General features: G+C 33.2%; 1 protein-coding gene across 1 annotated transcript in view; it reads left to right on the top strand.

Moving 5' to 3' along the window:
* Positions 1-16,159, top strand: part of LOC106686063 (potassium voltage-gated channel protein Shaw) — a gene marked incomplete in the record, with an annotated part of 559,367 nt that overhangs the window by 475,667 nt on the left and 67,541 nt on the right. The window contains 1 exon segment of the mRNA XM_067045426.1: positions 5,667-5,969. Within this exon segment, the coding sequence (XP_066901527.1) occupies positions 5,667-5,969 (303 nt within the window).

Genomic DNA, 16,159 nt, shown 5'->3' with positions numbered 1-16,159 from the left:
ATACCTAATGTTTTCATCTTATTGACCAGAATGTCCTGGCCTTTTCAACAGTTATTTAAATTACCTAATTGTTAAATATAGTGGACTATATTGGATGTAGCCTTTGAATGTATAAGCAGTTCTAACCGTGATCGTTTGAAAAAGAAAGAGGATGAGAGAGGGAGAAACTTGTATCAGGACCAATAACCATCAGCAAGCCAAACTACCAAAAGCAGGGCAACTTCAGGAAGTATTTGGCCTGGACCCAGCAATGTGTTTGCTGCAAAACATCCCACCCTGTGCTGTCAGTGAATGTCTCCTTTCAGGATGGGATCCAGTACATCCGAAAAAAACAATACAGTTAAAAAAATGTGCGTAGTGCGTTCATCATATAACTTTCGCTTACGACCTTGGTTTGAGTAGAAAATAAATTCTTTCTTTTCAAAACAGATGTTTCTATATAATTCACTGTCATGATACTTTCTCGTGCTAACTTCCGAAATGAACCTTTCAGCTTTATGTGCTTTTTGAGAAGGTGTTGAGCCCCTGTTTCATAATGAAAGCTAATAGTATTAGTTGATAGTACAAGTGTAGAAACTAGTGTGGTAATAATACTAATACTTATTTTTTCATGATAGGGATGACTATTAGTGATAATAAAGGAATTAAAAAATACTAAAGTACAAGTTACTATTGTACAAGTCTGTGTAAGTGAATTAAGATAAATCTACAAGACTAATAGTTTTAGTGTGTACTTTATTATGACACAGGACTCAGTGGCGCCCACTTTGGGAACCACTGTTTCCATAATCTTTTATGTCAGACATTAATTTTTTTGAATCTTTGGCTTTCTAACCGTTGATTTTATATATATAATTAAATGTACACCGCTACACCCATCAACTAACCCTTCTGTTATTTTGTTTGTCTGGTGCTGTTACTAGTCCAACAGTTGTGCAAGTAGGTGTTTTTTTCATGCTCGACCGCTGGACTCTTAACCAATAAAGGTTACCCGCTTTATGAGGCTGGATGGACTCTGTAGGGCTGACTCACGGCTACGGTAAAACAGAAAATAATTATCTACCACAGCCGGATTCTAACCCGAGTCATTGGAGTTGGTAGTCCAGTGCCTTACCAATGAGATATCCACTCCTATTTTATATATAATTACTTTTTAATCTGACGAAATATTTCCCCTTTAGTTAAAGATACACTAGTAATAATGTGAACCCCTTCCACCCATCAAGGGTCAGGGATTAAGTACTGTGTAAGGAAGCACAGTTTTAAGAACATTGGTTTTACAAGGAGGTGATTTTTTCAAAATCACTCACAACTGCCATGTTTTTCTCCAATTTATCTATTAAACATTTATAAAACTCCAAATCTAAAAAGGAGTATAGGTTGATAATGATTTTTCTTTTTCATTATTTTAATTTTTATTATTGTTCCTACAAAGCGGTAACATGTGTTTTAGTGTGGTTAGCTGTACAATTTATTTGTTAAACAATGTAAACATGTTTTTTTTTATTTGATTCGAGATTTAGGCAGATTAATAAAATTTTGTCCATGTTATTTATAAAATCATTTATTTTATAAAACATCCGATTCCCCATCTCTCTTTCCCAACGAAACTCAATCGGTGGGAAAAATGTCACATGAATAAAAAATGTAATTTGTCCGCTGTTTTTCAGCTCCCGTTCGGTTTCGGTTTTTACAAGTTCTATCGACAGGTCAAACGCAGTTTGCGAGCATGTAACTCTGGGAACCGATTGGACAGAATACATGGACCATTTGTTGTATCCAATTGAACAGAGAAGAATTTAATCAAGCATGGGGGGGGGGGGGAGTTGACCCACTGGGAATTTGAATTATTTACCTCCCCTCCCTGTCCAGGTCAGATATGCATATTAATGTGGAAATGATTTTACCTGTCGGTTGTTAGGTCCTGTTCAGCAGGTACTATAGTTTATCTCTCCTCTACTTCACGATCGTCTCTCCTAAAGTGAATACTTCTCTATTGAGATATTGGATTAAGGAGCTTTCCTTTATTTTGTAGTTTCGTGTTCACTGCTCGGAAGTAGTCTATGCAGCTTTAAATGAGTTTTCTTTTTTTTTTAAATAACCATTTAAAGTACATTAAAAAAAAATGTTCTCATTGTTAGATGTATTAATCAATGGATAAATTCAAAATATTAATGATCTTAATGATATTTTACTGGAAGAGTCTCTGGAATTAAACTGAATTTGGAGAATGACAAATTCTTCCTTCTTCAACAGCAATAATTTATTTCATATAATCAACAAAAACTTTTCGGGAAATATCCCCCATCTTCAGGTTGCTATAAAACCAAATTCAACAAAAACCTATAACATGCGTCATATATACATCAAAACTATTTATAAACTATTCACCTGATAAAAATATTTTATATATATTTAAAAATATTTATATACGTATAATTATCTACTATTTTGTCATTATTCATATTACTATTGTCTTCAGGAAGGTAATTATTCTCCTAAAAATGTATAATTGTTAATAGTAAAAAAGTTTTTTATTCATTAAATGATAATATTATTATTAAATAGTAGCAATAATTTTTTTTTCATACCCACCTGTGAAGATGTTAGTGGGTATTTGGTACGTACATGTGTGAAGGATACCTTGGATTGCCTTTTGGCATTATAAGGTTAGGTGAGGGGTCCAATGAAGGTTGTAACTTGGTTGGCTTACGCTAGTGGATTATTGGAACGGGGAGGGGCCGTTCCGTTGGGGGAATGGTGAAAATTGTCTAAAGCCTTCCCTCGTCGAGGACGTCGACTAAGGGAACCGTGCTCTGCCACCTCCCAGGTCTTGGTGGAGGGGCGATCTCCCTGAAAAGAGGGGAGCAGGCCTTCAACCCATCAAAGAATTTGATGTGCCGTCGGCCTATATACTCCGGCACAGTGGGGAGTTGGAGCTCTGCACATATAACTCTGTTTTTGGCTCTCTGGGGCGTGGTTCCCCGGACGATCTTACGGAGGACAGATCCCTGGAAGCCCTGTAATCGAGTTATTGTAGTTCTGTAGAGGGGTCTCATAAGAGGGGCGCCGTGGAGCAGTGTAGGTCTTATAATGGATTTATAAATCTGCAGTTTAAGGCGCAGCGAGAGTTGAGGAGATGTGAGCGGTGGTGCAGCCTATAGGATTTGAGACGGGCTATCTTGAGTCTCTCCTTGGGAGAGTAAGTCCAAACAATAATGACAAAATAGGAGATAATTATACGTTATATATAAAATATTTTTATCAGGTAAAGAATTTATAAATAGTTTTTGATGTATATATAATATATCAGTAGTGTTGTAAGCGCAAGTTATAGGTTTTTGTTGAATTTGGTTTTAAAGCAACCTGAAGATGGGGGATATTTCCCGAAACGTTGTTGCTGATTATATGAAATAAATTATTGTTGTTGAAAAAGGAAGAATTGTGTCATTCGCCAAATTCAGTTTAATATTAATGAATTTTACAAATAACTCGAGGATAAAAATGTAAATATAAAGACTTCCGATTCGAATAGGAAAAGCGGAGACAATGGTTCAGACTGAACTAAGCCGGCTTAATATCTCCATCTGTCGTAACGACTAACCCTATCGTATTAGGATTTTAATAGTGTATTTTGCTAAAACCATATACGAGGAAATAATTAATATGGGGTATAAATATGTACAGAACAAACTCATGATAAATTTATGGAAGTATAAATTCTAAATAGCCGAGAGAGGCTGTAAGTATGATGCTTATATAAGACGGGGCTGCGTGGTGTTTGCAGGCTCCTAACAAGAGCGCTAAGTCCCATTGTGCTGTGCTCTATATAGCACTATAGCATTCTCTTCAATTTGCCCCTTTATCATTATTAACCTACAGTTTTCCTACCAGCTACCTCTCCATGAGATACCTTATATCTTATCCCCCCTCACCACTTACACCTTTTGTAGTAAAACTTTTGTAAAATGTACTAGAAAATGCATACATTATTCTATCTTCTTCTTTAGTATTTATGAAAGATATGAATTTTATTATTTTTCTTTCAACTCCCAAGGTATGGAATAAGTAGTAAGGGGTATTTGGTATATGATGGGGGAACTATTCCGGCAAGTGGGCACCTTTTTACCACCAATCCCTGGTGGTTACCACAGTTGCAGCCGCGTACAAATCAAGATTCATGTTTTGAGACCCTGTAATGTTCTGGATCGAGAGCTCTGGGACCTGTACCCCAAACCACACGGTCGTCACGTCTCTTTATTACGTTCGTGCGAAATTTCGAAAACCAATTTTTACAGAAATACATGTTTTGACGTCCTCTGAGTCCAAAAAAACTATTTATAATAAAATCAATTTTCACTCTATGATCAAAGTTGTTTCGATTAAACTTGTCATTTATGCTAAGTCTAGTCTAAATAGTGTGGATGAGATAGGAGCTTTATAAAAGAGGTGGTATCTACTTATGAGGTTTTTTTTTTTTTTTTTTTACAAAAGACTGATCTTCATGACTTATAAGGCCTATCTGGACATACGGAGTTGAGCTATGGGGCTCCACTAAACCATCGAATTCCTCCCGAATCCAATCCTTACAGTCCTAAATTCGTAAAATCCTTAATGCTCCTTACTTTGTCACAAATCAAGTCATCCATCATGACCTCAATGTCCCATATGTTGCCGATTTGGCCGAAACCAGATACCATTCCTTCCATGGAAAACTTCCCAACCACCCAAATCCACTTGTTTCTAACCTGGCTTTTTCTTCATTACCTAATAATCCTCCTAGGCATCTGAAAAGAAAATGCATCGAGATCTTCTCCTCTAGAAATGTTATTGGAGTTCTATCAATGACTAGATTCTCCACATGTTTGTATCACGTCACGAAATCACCTACAGCAAATTTACTTGTTGTGTATATGTGTAAATAACAATATATAAAAATTTTTTTTTAGACAATCCACAGCAAAGGTGATGTTTACCTAGTTATTTACAAGTGACCAACCTATTCTAACCATGGTGGGGAGTCAAGTTTTCATTTTGTGGAACCGCCACTTAATGAAAAGTCAACTCCTCGGGCCAAGCTGTCCCATCTGAGGTGCGGACGGCCCCTGGTGAGGTTTGAACCTTCCTAAGCCCTTCTAAGTTTCCTGGAAATCTGAATAATAGGCCAAGATCATCGGCACATTCTCAGACTATATAGTAAAGGAGTACAATACTAAAGTGGTTGTAAACTAGGATTGTGTAACTAATGCAGTTCTGAACAATAAGGTATTCAAGTGATCATTTCTCAGCTTTTTGACTGGGTGCACATATTACAAAAGGAACTAACAATAAATTCGTTCACTTCCTTCTAAATGTTCAATCTTTATGATGATATAGTGTTTTAAGTATTTTATTTATATTATAATAATTCATTTATAAAGCCACAAGATATAATACGATAACTTGCCCGTACTGCACAAGATTTTTTGATAACAGTCTTTCATAATCGATTAAAAACAATATTTAGATATCGATTAATATTTTGATGGTAGAAAATAAGCTTATATTACTTCTTTAAATATTTAACTAAAGAGATAATCTGGAAAATATTTTCGACCTATATACTTTTCGATATTGAGCAGTTAACGATGTCAAAATTGTTGAGACAACTTCTGTACATGTTGCAGGTGAACCCTAACAAGGTACAGTTCATCAAGTCGCCGGTGAACGTGATCGACCTCATGGCGACGCTCAGCTTCTACACGGACGTCCTCTTGCAGGATTGGGCGGAGGATCACGCGGATATCTTGGAGTTCTTCTCGATCGTAAGGATCCTTCGGCTCTTCAAGCTGACCAGGCACTCGCCAGGCCTCAAGATCCTCATCCACACCTTCAAGGCCTCCGCTAAAGAGCTCACACTTTTGGTCTTCTTCTTGGTACTGGGGATTGTGGTCTTCGCTTCGCTGGTGTACTACGCCGAGAGATTACAGGTAATTATAGATACTATAAAATAAATTCTTTAAATTCAACTTTTATATGGTCAAGTTTTGATTACTTCTACGTAACTAATAAAAAGGTAATGGTATTCCCATATAAAGTTTGCTTTTGTAGAAACCAGAACGATATTTCAGATATTAATCGAAATCTGCCACTTTTTTCCAATAATACTACAAAACTCCCAAATCAAAACCTGATTAAATATTTTTTCTTTTTTTTCAGTTTTTTTTAATTTTATAAAATATGATAAAGTTCGAAAACAAAATGACCTCTGCATAACCATTACTAAGATGCTCTTCAGAAATTGATCAACTTCTCCCAAAAGTCAAATTTTCTGAAATATTGTCAAAAATATTCGTTACACATAAAAGTTCGAACAGAATAAATTTTAATTAACTTTAACTGTTAATTAAAGCTTATAAAATTGCATTTATGCTCAAAAGTTCTTTTAAAATTGCCAAAAAATCGATAACATTTAAAAGTATAATTTGAGAATGAAAATTAAAAAATCATTGAATGGTAATTTGATTCTATGAAAATAAAAAAAATATATTTAAACCATAATGATAATAATGTATTTATTTTATTACATTTTAATGAAAAATGAAGTTTTTTTTTTTTAGATTTAAATACCATAATTTTTTTGTGTTTTATAAACCTAAATTTCATTTTATAGTTATTATTTTTAATAAAATTAAATACAATATCATAATTATATATTGAATTGGGTATTAGTAAATATTAAAGAAATAATTAATATATTGAGTGAGAGGAAGAAGTGATGGAGGGAAGAATAGTAGTAGAAGAAAGAGTAGAAGAGAGATAGTGAAAGAGGAGAGTTCTAGGAAAGGGGAAAAGGAGGGAAAGGAGAAAATAGAGTGAGAGGAAAGCTAGAATTGGATGAAATTTAAAAGGGATGGTGAGTAGGAGAGAGAGAGGGAGGACAGTTAAAGGAAAGGGAAAGTGGAGGAAGGAAGTAAGGATGAGGAGTAGTAGTAGTAGGAGGAAGAGTGGGGAAGAGGAGGAGGGAGGGAGGGGGGGAGAGAGAGAGAGAGAGAGAGAGAGAGAGAGAGAGAGAGAGAGAGAGGGAGAGAGAAGGACGGGTCTTCACACTAGTATATGCAATATTCTCTATAGCATAAAATAGGGCAGGTATATTTAGATTAACAAATTCTAACTTAAATTAGACAGCAAAAATCATCATTTTCATACCCACAATAAAACATATTCGGATGTCTTTCCATAGTCTGTACGTGTTTTTTAAAAAAATTTCTATGGATCCATTTTTTGTTTATTTTAGAATAAACAAATTTTCAAAAAACAACATATTTTTATTTAAATATAACATTAAACAGTTTTTACTCCTTCCTAGAACCAAAGTCAGCACCAATGACACTGTTTCGTACGTAAATTATTTAATTCATTAAATCACGTGGCTTCCCTCTCTCTGCATGTTACCTTCTATGGATATGCCGCCGTCACTTATTTCTTCCGTATCATCTATTAAAATAAATCTATTATCTGTAAATGTTAGTAGATTTCGATGGATCTACTATTATTTTAATCTTATGAACCTAGCTCTCCTGTTACCCATGGTGCTCTATTAGGCAGGTACCCAAGTATTAAATATCTTTTTGAGGGAAGGAAAACATTTTTCTTATCTTTCCTCAGCGGCTTTGTATAATTATCGTTTTAATACGAGGCTATTAGCCATGAAAGGATGAAATAAATTAGAAGCCATTCAAAGGGCGGACGTGAAAAGGGGTCCAAACCAAAGAGGTCGAAACCAAAGGGCCTTAAATTAATCAGCAGTTATTATTCGGCCGAGACGTTAAAATAACTAATTCCTACCTGGCTCAGCTAATTGCCCGATTTAGCCGCCTGGAAGGTTTGCTCCTTTTCAATGAAAGAATCCTGCAAAAGATAGCTGATGAAATTTCAATTCACAAGGGGTGCCAATGGGCCTGGAAAGCCGATCTAAATGAAACTTTATCCTAATACTAAGTCAAATACTAGACGCCTGTTCCAGTGTTGTCACTAACGCATACTAGGAACCTGGAAAAAATTTAACATTTCTTATAGTTTTCATTTATTCCCATTGCTTTGTACGGATTCAATTAGTATTTTGTGTATAATAAAAAATAATATTGCTGATTTTAAAAATACAGAATATTATAGAATATATTTAAGATAAAACAACTGCTCCATTCAAAAACAATAAACAGAAGATAAAACAAGTGCTCTATAACAAAACAATAAATAAAAATAATCTTTAATCGTAATATGTTTTATTCCATTACATAAAACTTTAAAATAATGAGAATTATTTTAAATAAACCAAAACATTATAGATCTAAGTACAAATATTAATTGGCTTCGAAAACTACTTGCATACATGCCACTAACTGTGTCAAATTATTGCATAATGTCACAATGTAAACATGGAGTCTATTCAATTTATTGTCAATGTTCAATGTATTTTGGATGTTTTGTAGGTTGCAAGATACAGATATGGGTGGCTTTAAGATATATTGTCTATTTTTTTTTAAGGTTTGACAGTTGTCTTTTTTTTTTTTAGGTTGGACAGTTGTCTATTTTTTTTAAGGTTGGACAGTGTAGGAAGATGTGATACAAACCATTATCGAAATAAATTTTCCAGAACGGAAGTGGTGGTTTTGCTTCCATGGTGTAGTTTGATATTTTCCGGGTTTTCTACTCAGTTTGCTGATGCACCTTAATGTTTTTTAATTTAGCCTAAATATTACATATGCTTCAGGTTTAATTTTATAAGTATACTTAGTACATTTATTGTGTTAAAATTGATAAAAAATAAAGAAAACTTAAAGTAAGGTTTAATTTTTTTATGTAAAAAGAACTCAGGTTAAAAAAAAAAATAGAAATGTTTGTATTTGATTATTTTTGGGGATATTTTTTCCCTCACGTCAGGCGTTCACGTAAACATTCATAACTTCTCAAAGTCCAAGATTCCTGCAAATATTGAAAAGCTGAATTTCTGAAATTCCCAGTTATGAGAATAAAATTTGGATTTTATGTCTTTGTATGGAAGAAAACGTATTTTATATAAAGATTTTAAAATTGTAATTTAATGTAATTCTAACAATCTGATTACAAATTGTCAGTCGGTCCAAATTATAGCAACGTTTAACCTATAATAATAACTATTGAAATGAAAATTAAAATTAAATAAAAAAATATTTTATTGTATTTCTGGGACAAGGCTCTTTAGAACAATATTTAGGTTGCATATTGAGTATTTTTAAGTCCAAAAAAATATTAAGAACTGGTTTCAATGTTTACAAATAATATACGTGTATGCTTACTATAATATTTATTTAGTTTAGAGAAGGAAAAGGTGGTTGAACAGACGGAATTTAAACAAGGGAAGGGTTGGTGCATCGTTTATTGTAATGTAATATTTTTTGTATTTATGAAACGCAGAAGTTCGGTGAGATGGAGGTTAGAAGTCAGATGGACGGGACTTGGTTGTATGGGATTAAGTGGAGGATTCGAAATGCATCTTATTTACAATATTGGAGTTGCGCTGAGTTATAATCATTTGGAATAGAAAGAACGCTTGGAAATACTGACTGTTGGATATAACTTATATCCTATTATAACTTATAATATAACTATTATAGCCCTCTGCGAAATATTTTTGCCAAACCTAATAGGTAAAATATATATACTTTTTTTTTTAATTCGTGCTTATCAAATTTTCATTTAGAGTTTTTCGAATCATAAAAAAATAATACTAGATTCCATCTAGGGGTTCCCACGCCAGTTTTCTCTAATCCCATCTAGAGGTCCCACAGTTTTTTCTGATTCCATCTAGAGGTTCCCACATCAGTTTTCTCTAATTCTATTCACACGTTCCCACAGTTTTCTCTAATTCCATCTAGAGATCCCCATATCTATTTTCTCTAATTCCATTTAAAGGTTTTCTACAGTTTTCTCTACTTCCATCTAGAGGTTCCTATAGTTTTCTCTTATTCCATCTAGAGACTCCCACAGTTTTTTTTTTCTAATTCCATCTAGGGGTTCCCACAGTTTTCTCTAATTCCATCTAGAGATTCTCACACCAGTTTTTTCTAATTTCATCTAAAGGTTCTAACAGTTTTTCTAATTCCATTTAGAGGTTCCCACATCAGTTTTCTCTAATTCCATCTAAAGGTCGGTGTGCTTAAATTCCATCCTTCAGTTTCACTAAAGCAATCACTTTCTTGACTTTTTTTTTTCTTTACTCGCATATATTTTAAGTTCGGCTCTTCCTATCTATTTTATTACCAAATTTATATTCTTCTTGCTCTAACTCCTATGCCCCATTTAAAGTGGACTTCTCAAGAAATAAAATTTATTCTCAAATCTTGAAATATTGGACATTATTTAGAAAATTAGGAATGGTTTACCAAATAGTCTTCCAAGGTAATAGGTGTTTTTAAATAGATATATATTAAGTTAGAGGTACTTTCTCAAAATTTTATTTAGTAAATTTAATATTTCTTTTTTTTTTTTTTATTTTAACACATTTATATCATGTAAATAAATTAAGGGCAAATATATGTTTTTATTTTTACTGCTCATTTTATGTATTTTATGTTTACTGATGGTCTTTTAAATATCCCATGCTATAATTAGATAAAAGGAACAAAGGTAATTTAATTTTTCTATCATTATTTTTTTTTTTAGTTTTGAATAAATACTTTCATAAAGTATGGCGTATTGTGTTCAATAGATCTCAGCATGCAGTATTTATAGTTATTGCATGCATGTTTATGATATTAACTTTATTTTTCATCTTATTAACTTTTATTAATTTGATTATGCAATTATCAGTACAATATTTAGTTCTCACCTCCTAACGTATATATATTAATTAATAAAAGGTTGTAATTATTTTTCCCATTTTTAGTGTTGTTTCATTTTTAGATTCTATTTTCTTTTTTTTTTTTCATAGCACAGTTAAAGGTTTCGAATTCAAGAAAAAAAAATGAAAATCTATGTTGCTCCTTTGTGCTTCTCACTGTAAAGAGTATCTTTTTAGAGGTTGAATTTTTTATTTATTTATTTTTATTTATTTATATTTACAACTGTATAAAAAATACAACAAGTAAATTTGATCATAATGACATAATGATATGATACAGGATGTAGAGAAACTGTCCAGTAGTAGAACTCTAAAAACAGTTTACAATATAAGGTCACGAGGCCATCTTCTTTTCAGGCGCCTCAGAGGATTGCCAGAAATGGAAGAGGAAGCAAGCTTAGAAACTAGTGGGTTTGGATGGTTAGGGAGTTTATTATGGAAGGAATAATATCGGGTTCGGGCTAGATGGGTTACATAAGGAACATTTAGGTCTTTATGGATGGTTTTATTTGTAACAAAATAAGGAGCATTGAGGGGTTTACGAAAGATTTTGGATTGTAAAGATTGGATACGAGAGGAATTGGAAGAGGTTGAATTTAAAATTAAATCTTCTTATTTTTTCATTTGTTTTACTGTATGTACGGCGATTAAGCTAATGCAAAACTAGACAATGAAAACTCTAAAATTAATACTTTATTTGCAGAAATTTTCAAAGCTACAGCAATTGTGACTATTTTAAACTAAGATCCACAACTACAATAACTTCCGAGGATGCGACGTTTCTGTAAATTCGTGTTTACATAAACGCCGTACAGTGTGCACCTAGTTATTGTTGCGGAGCTTAACCTAAAAAATTCAAAATTTCTGGAGCTATACACTTTAAAAAAAATTTTGTAAAAAATGTATTAATTTTCAACTAGCTTTTGCAATTATGACCGTATATTCAGTGAAAACTAAAATCTACAGCCGGAATCTTTTGATGAATCTATGATTTCAGATAATGGATTTGAGAACTTTACGACCATCTAATACGACATAAAAGTTTTGTCATCTGAAAACATATGTCTCAGGAAACATTAGACGTAGATATGTCCGCTAGCACTCAATTTAAAGCTAAATCAACGTACTATAAAGTAATGTATAACACTTATCTTCGGAGGAGTAGTAGTTTTCATGATATTTGTTAAAAGAAATTGATTTATAGTTGTCGAGACAAACTTTTTTTCATATTCGAACATCATAAAAACTACTACCGCTACAAAGATAAGTGTTATAAACTAGCTTTATGCTGAGTGCTGGTTAAACCTATTTCCACGTCTAATAATTCCTGAGATATAGTTTTTCATATATCAAACATTTTATGGACTATAAATCAACATTTTGTGAATTTATTTATTTTGTGGAATATCATAAGAACTACTACGCCTACAAAAATAAACCTCTTAAACTACTTTATGTCACATTAGACGAGCTTTAATTTGAATGGTAATGAACATCTGCAAGTTGAATGGTTCCTAAGATATAGATTTCTCAACATAAGTTCACTCACTACAGACTTTTAGTGCATTTTTTATAAAATGTTGCTTTTTAAAAAGCTGTATCTCTGCAACTATTGAACGTAAATAGCTCTATTAGAGCTTATATTTTAGCAAATTCGCTCTACTTTAAATGATGTTATGTTAGGTTGTCTAGTAGTATATTGTAGGTAGTTAGAACGGTGTGGTACTTCGATTGAAAATTTATTTTTTTAGGTTATGAAACCTTTGCCCTTCGTCGTAAACCTACTGACTGCCCTACAGTTTCATTTAATGATGTTACTCTTACCCTTCGTCGTAAACCTATCGACTGCCCTACAGTTTCATTTAATAATGTTACTCTTACCCCTGTCGAACAGATCCACTACCTTGGACTACATTTGGACAAGCAATTAACCTGGAATCCTCACTCCAGACTGAAAAGACAGGAAACTGCACGTCGATTTCGACTATTACAGCAGTTACTAGACAAACGGTCTAAACTTCCAACACGTTTTGGGGTTCCACTAAACCTTCGAATTCCTCTCGTATTCAATCCTTATAATCCAAAATCCTTCGTAAAATCCTCTATGCTCCTTACTTTGTCACAAATAAAATCATACATAAAGACCTTAATGTTCCCTATGTAACCGATCTAGCCCGAACCAGATATCACTCCTTCCATTATAAACTCTCTAACCACTCAAACCCCCTAGTTTCTAATCTTGCATCGTCTTGCATTCCTGACAATCCTCCGAGGCGCCTGAAAAGAAGATGGCCACGAGACTAGCTAATGTAAAATGTCATTAGAGTGCTACCAATGGGTAGTTTCTCTACACGCCTGTAACACTCCAATTTAACTTAGATCAGATTTACTAAATGTATTATAATGTACAGTTGTAAATAGCAATAAATCAATATTAAAAAAAAAAAAAGTTCTGAAACAGCCGCCATTTTGTATTCCACTAACTATACGTGATATATTCATCAATTCATAATTTTTATTTTATTAATATAAAATTGGGGCGAAATAACCGACTTTTTTTCCTCTTGAGCTTTTGTCCTATAAGTCTAAGGTTCCTAATTCAAGAAAATCCTTAATTCGGAGCTTAATCGGTTTCCTTAATCCTGACAAGTAAACAAAGAAGGACGTGAAGGTACAGCGGCTGTTTGTTAACTCACTCCCGAGGCAAACCTTCCTGTTTGCATCAGCTTTCCTCTCTGTCTTTGTTTGCACGGTCGGAACCAACCCCTCGTCTCCTTGTTTTTATTGCCGAGGACTAAATCTAATTTAGCCGTCAGGCAGCGATTAACTTAACTAAAAGGAGTTCCTCCAGTTAGAATTTTCATTAAATTTTTTTTGTATAATGAAATGAAACCTAAAAAAAAAACTCAAGGAGGTAAACATTGTTTAGTAGAAAGACAATATATTAATTTTATTTTTAATTTTTGAGGTGAAGAAAATTTTTAATTAGAATTTCATCTATTCTGAAATTTTTATAGAGTATATGAGTATAGAGGACAAGATTTCGAAATGGAAATTGATAAAAATGACAAATAGTAGTATACAATAGGAGAGCCTCCTGGATAAGGAAAAAAGAGTCCCCGGCAATTTTAGCAGAGCTGAGAGAGTGGCCTGTTTTCGGCTAGTGACAGGACATGATCTGCTCCAAAACACCTCCATCGAATTGGCATCGTAGATTCCCCGAAATGTCCTCTATGCAACATGGGGGACATGGATGGGGACCATCTTTTGGCGTGTGTTGGTCTGGAGGATGTTGAGCGAGATGCGGACCAACTAAGAGGACGAATAAAATTGTATTGGGCTACGAGAGGGAAAATGGCGTAATAGCCCACTTCCTGTGGCGTAGGGGAAAAAAAAAAAGGATACAATACTCCATGAATATGAGATAATATCCCGAAACAATGTACAAGCACAAAATATAGTTGATAATCTAATTTGAAGTTCCAGGATAAATGAATTAAACATAAATATTAAAGTTTGTTCGTTCAGAAATCCAATTATATGTTTTAATTAATATAGTACACAGCTTTTAATATCAGTTTTTAAAACTAATGTTAAATCTGTATACCAACAGAAGGAAAACGCTAGCCGCCGTGATGGTTTCTTATGTGACGTCATTTAGACATAAACAAACGTCACCAATCCAGCTATTTACTCTTTTTAGCTTTTAGCTTGTCTAGGGAAGGCAAGAAACTCTTTGAGAAAAAAAAAAACAAAAAAACAAAGGCTTAACTTTCTCTAAGAAAATTTTCACCAGGAGCGATCCCTCACCGATATAGCCAGGTAGCAGGTGGGGTAAGTTAACTTTTGCTAGTAAAGAAGTTGTCAACCCAATGACAGGTCCCATCTTTAAAGTAGCTCTAAAGCACCAATGGAAAGCTTACTTTGAAAAATTAGTAGAAAGCAAAAAAAAAAACACTTCTTCAACTTCTAGCTCATCCTAATTTGCAATTTTAATGCTATTCTTCCTAGATTGTTGATCTATCTACCAACAGTTTAATATTTTCATCTTTCAGAAATGGGGAGCGGGTATCTTAGTAGTAGGGCACTGTGCTACTAACTCTAATGACTCGGCTTCGAAGGCTGTAATAATTATTTTTCGTTTTACTGGTTCCGAAGCCCTCCAGGGACAAACCAGCCTCATAAAGTGGGTACCTTTAACTGGGGGAAAATCTGACGTTTGAGCCCTATTATTATTTTTTTAAATAATTTATCTTTGCTATGTATAATTGTTAAATAATTACATTAGAATAGCCTTTTGCAAATGTCTATTTTCCACTATTGTTAGAAGTAGTTCTGATTATTATATGATAAACATGTAATACCCACTTGGCAGATCTGGCAATAAAAAATAAAAGAAAAAATTAACTTTTTACAAAAGTTATATTAAAAATAATATTGTCCGTATGATAAAAAAAAAATAATAAAATAAAAAAATGTGTTTCTGATTTATATGAAATTATTATTTAGACTTAATTTTTTATGTAGAAAACCTAAATTTCTGACTAGCAAAATAAGATCAACCCGATGTATATACTGTACCCTTTTCCGCTCACTCTAACGTGAGTGGCATCCCACTGTGCTGTGTACACATCGACTATAGCTGCTGTGTTTCCTCGCAACATGAAATAAATCTTGACCGTATTCAATCTTTTCAAATATTCCCTCGTGCTCCAGCCCATGGTTCAACATGACTCTCGCTTTGAAATAACTTTCTTCTCCTTTAAGAAAGGCTAACATTCTGGAGGGATGAGGAAGGAATAACGAGTTGGTCATAACAATTACAAATAATAAATCATTACTTTTTTTAGATATGTATTTTTCTTAAATTGTTTCGTTGTATTATCTAGGTGTCTGGTCTTGTTACTATGGTTACGCTGTATTTATTGGGCTGCTTTGGAAAAACTACATAATTAACACATTTGACTACAAAAGTTAATTAATTCAATATTAGTATAAAATTAAAATTATTGTTAGAAAATATTTGGAATATTTGACTAGAATGTATATAATTTCTTAATACAAAAATAAAAACAATTGAAAATTTAAAAGATAAGTATAAACATAAATTAGATTACTGATTAAATATATTTATTAATTGATTTTTAATAGTGTTCATATTTATAAAATATCCATCTTCCTACCGTCCTATTTCGCTCCTGCCCATTGTGGGCAAAATCCTAGAAAAACTTTTATTAAAACGCCTCTACCCAATCCTTGACTCATATCATGTTATTCCTGATCACCAGTTTGGATTTA

This window comes from Halyomorpha halys, unplaced genomic scaffold (genome assembly GCF_000696795.3).
Source record: "Halyomorpha halys isolate HHAL.00 unplaced genomic scaffold, Hhal_1.1 Scaffold770.1, whole genome shotgun sequence".
NCBI classification, from domain to species: domain Eukaryota; kingdom Metazoa; phylum Arthropoda; class Insecta; order Hemiptera; family Pentatomidae; genus Halyomorpha; species Halyomorpha halys.
The sequence above is the reverse complement of the archived record's forward strand: the minus strand, read 5'-3'. Positions and strand labels throughout refer to the sequence as shown.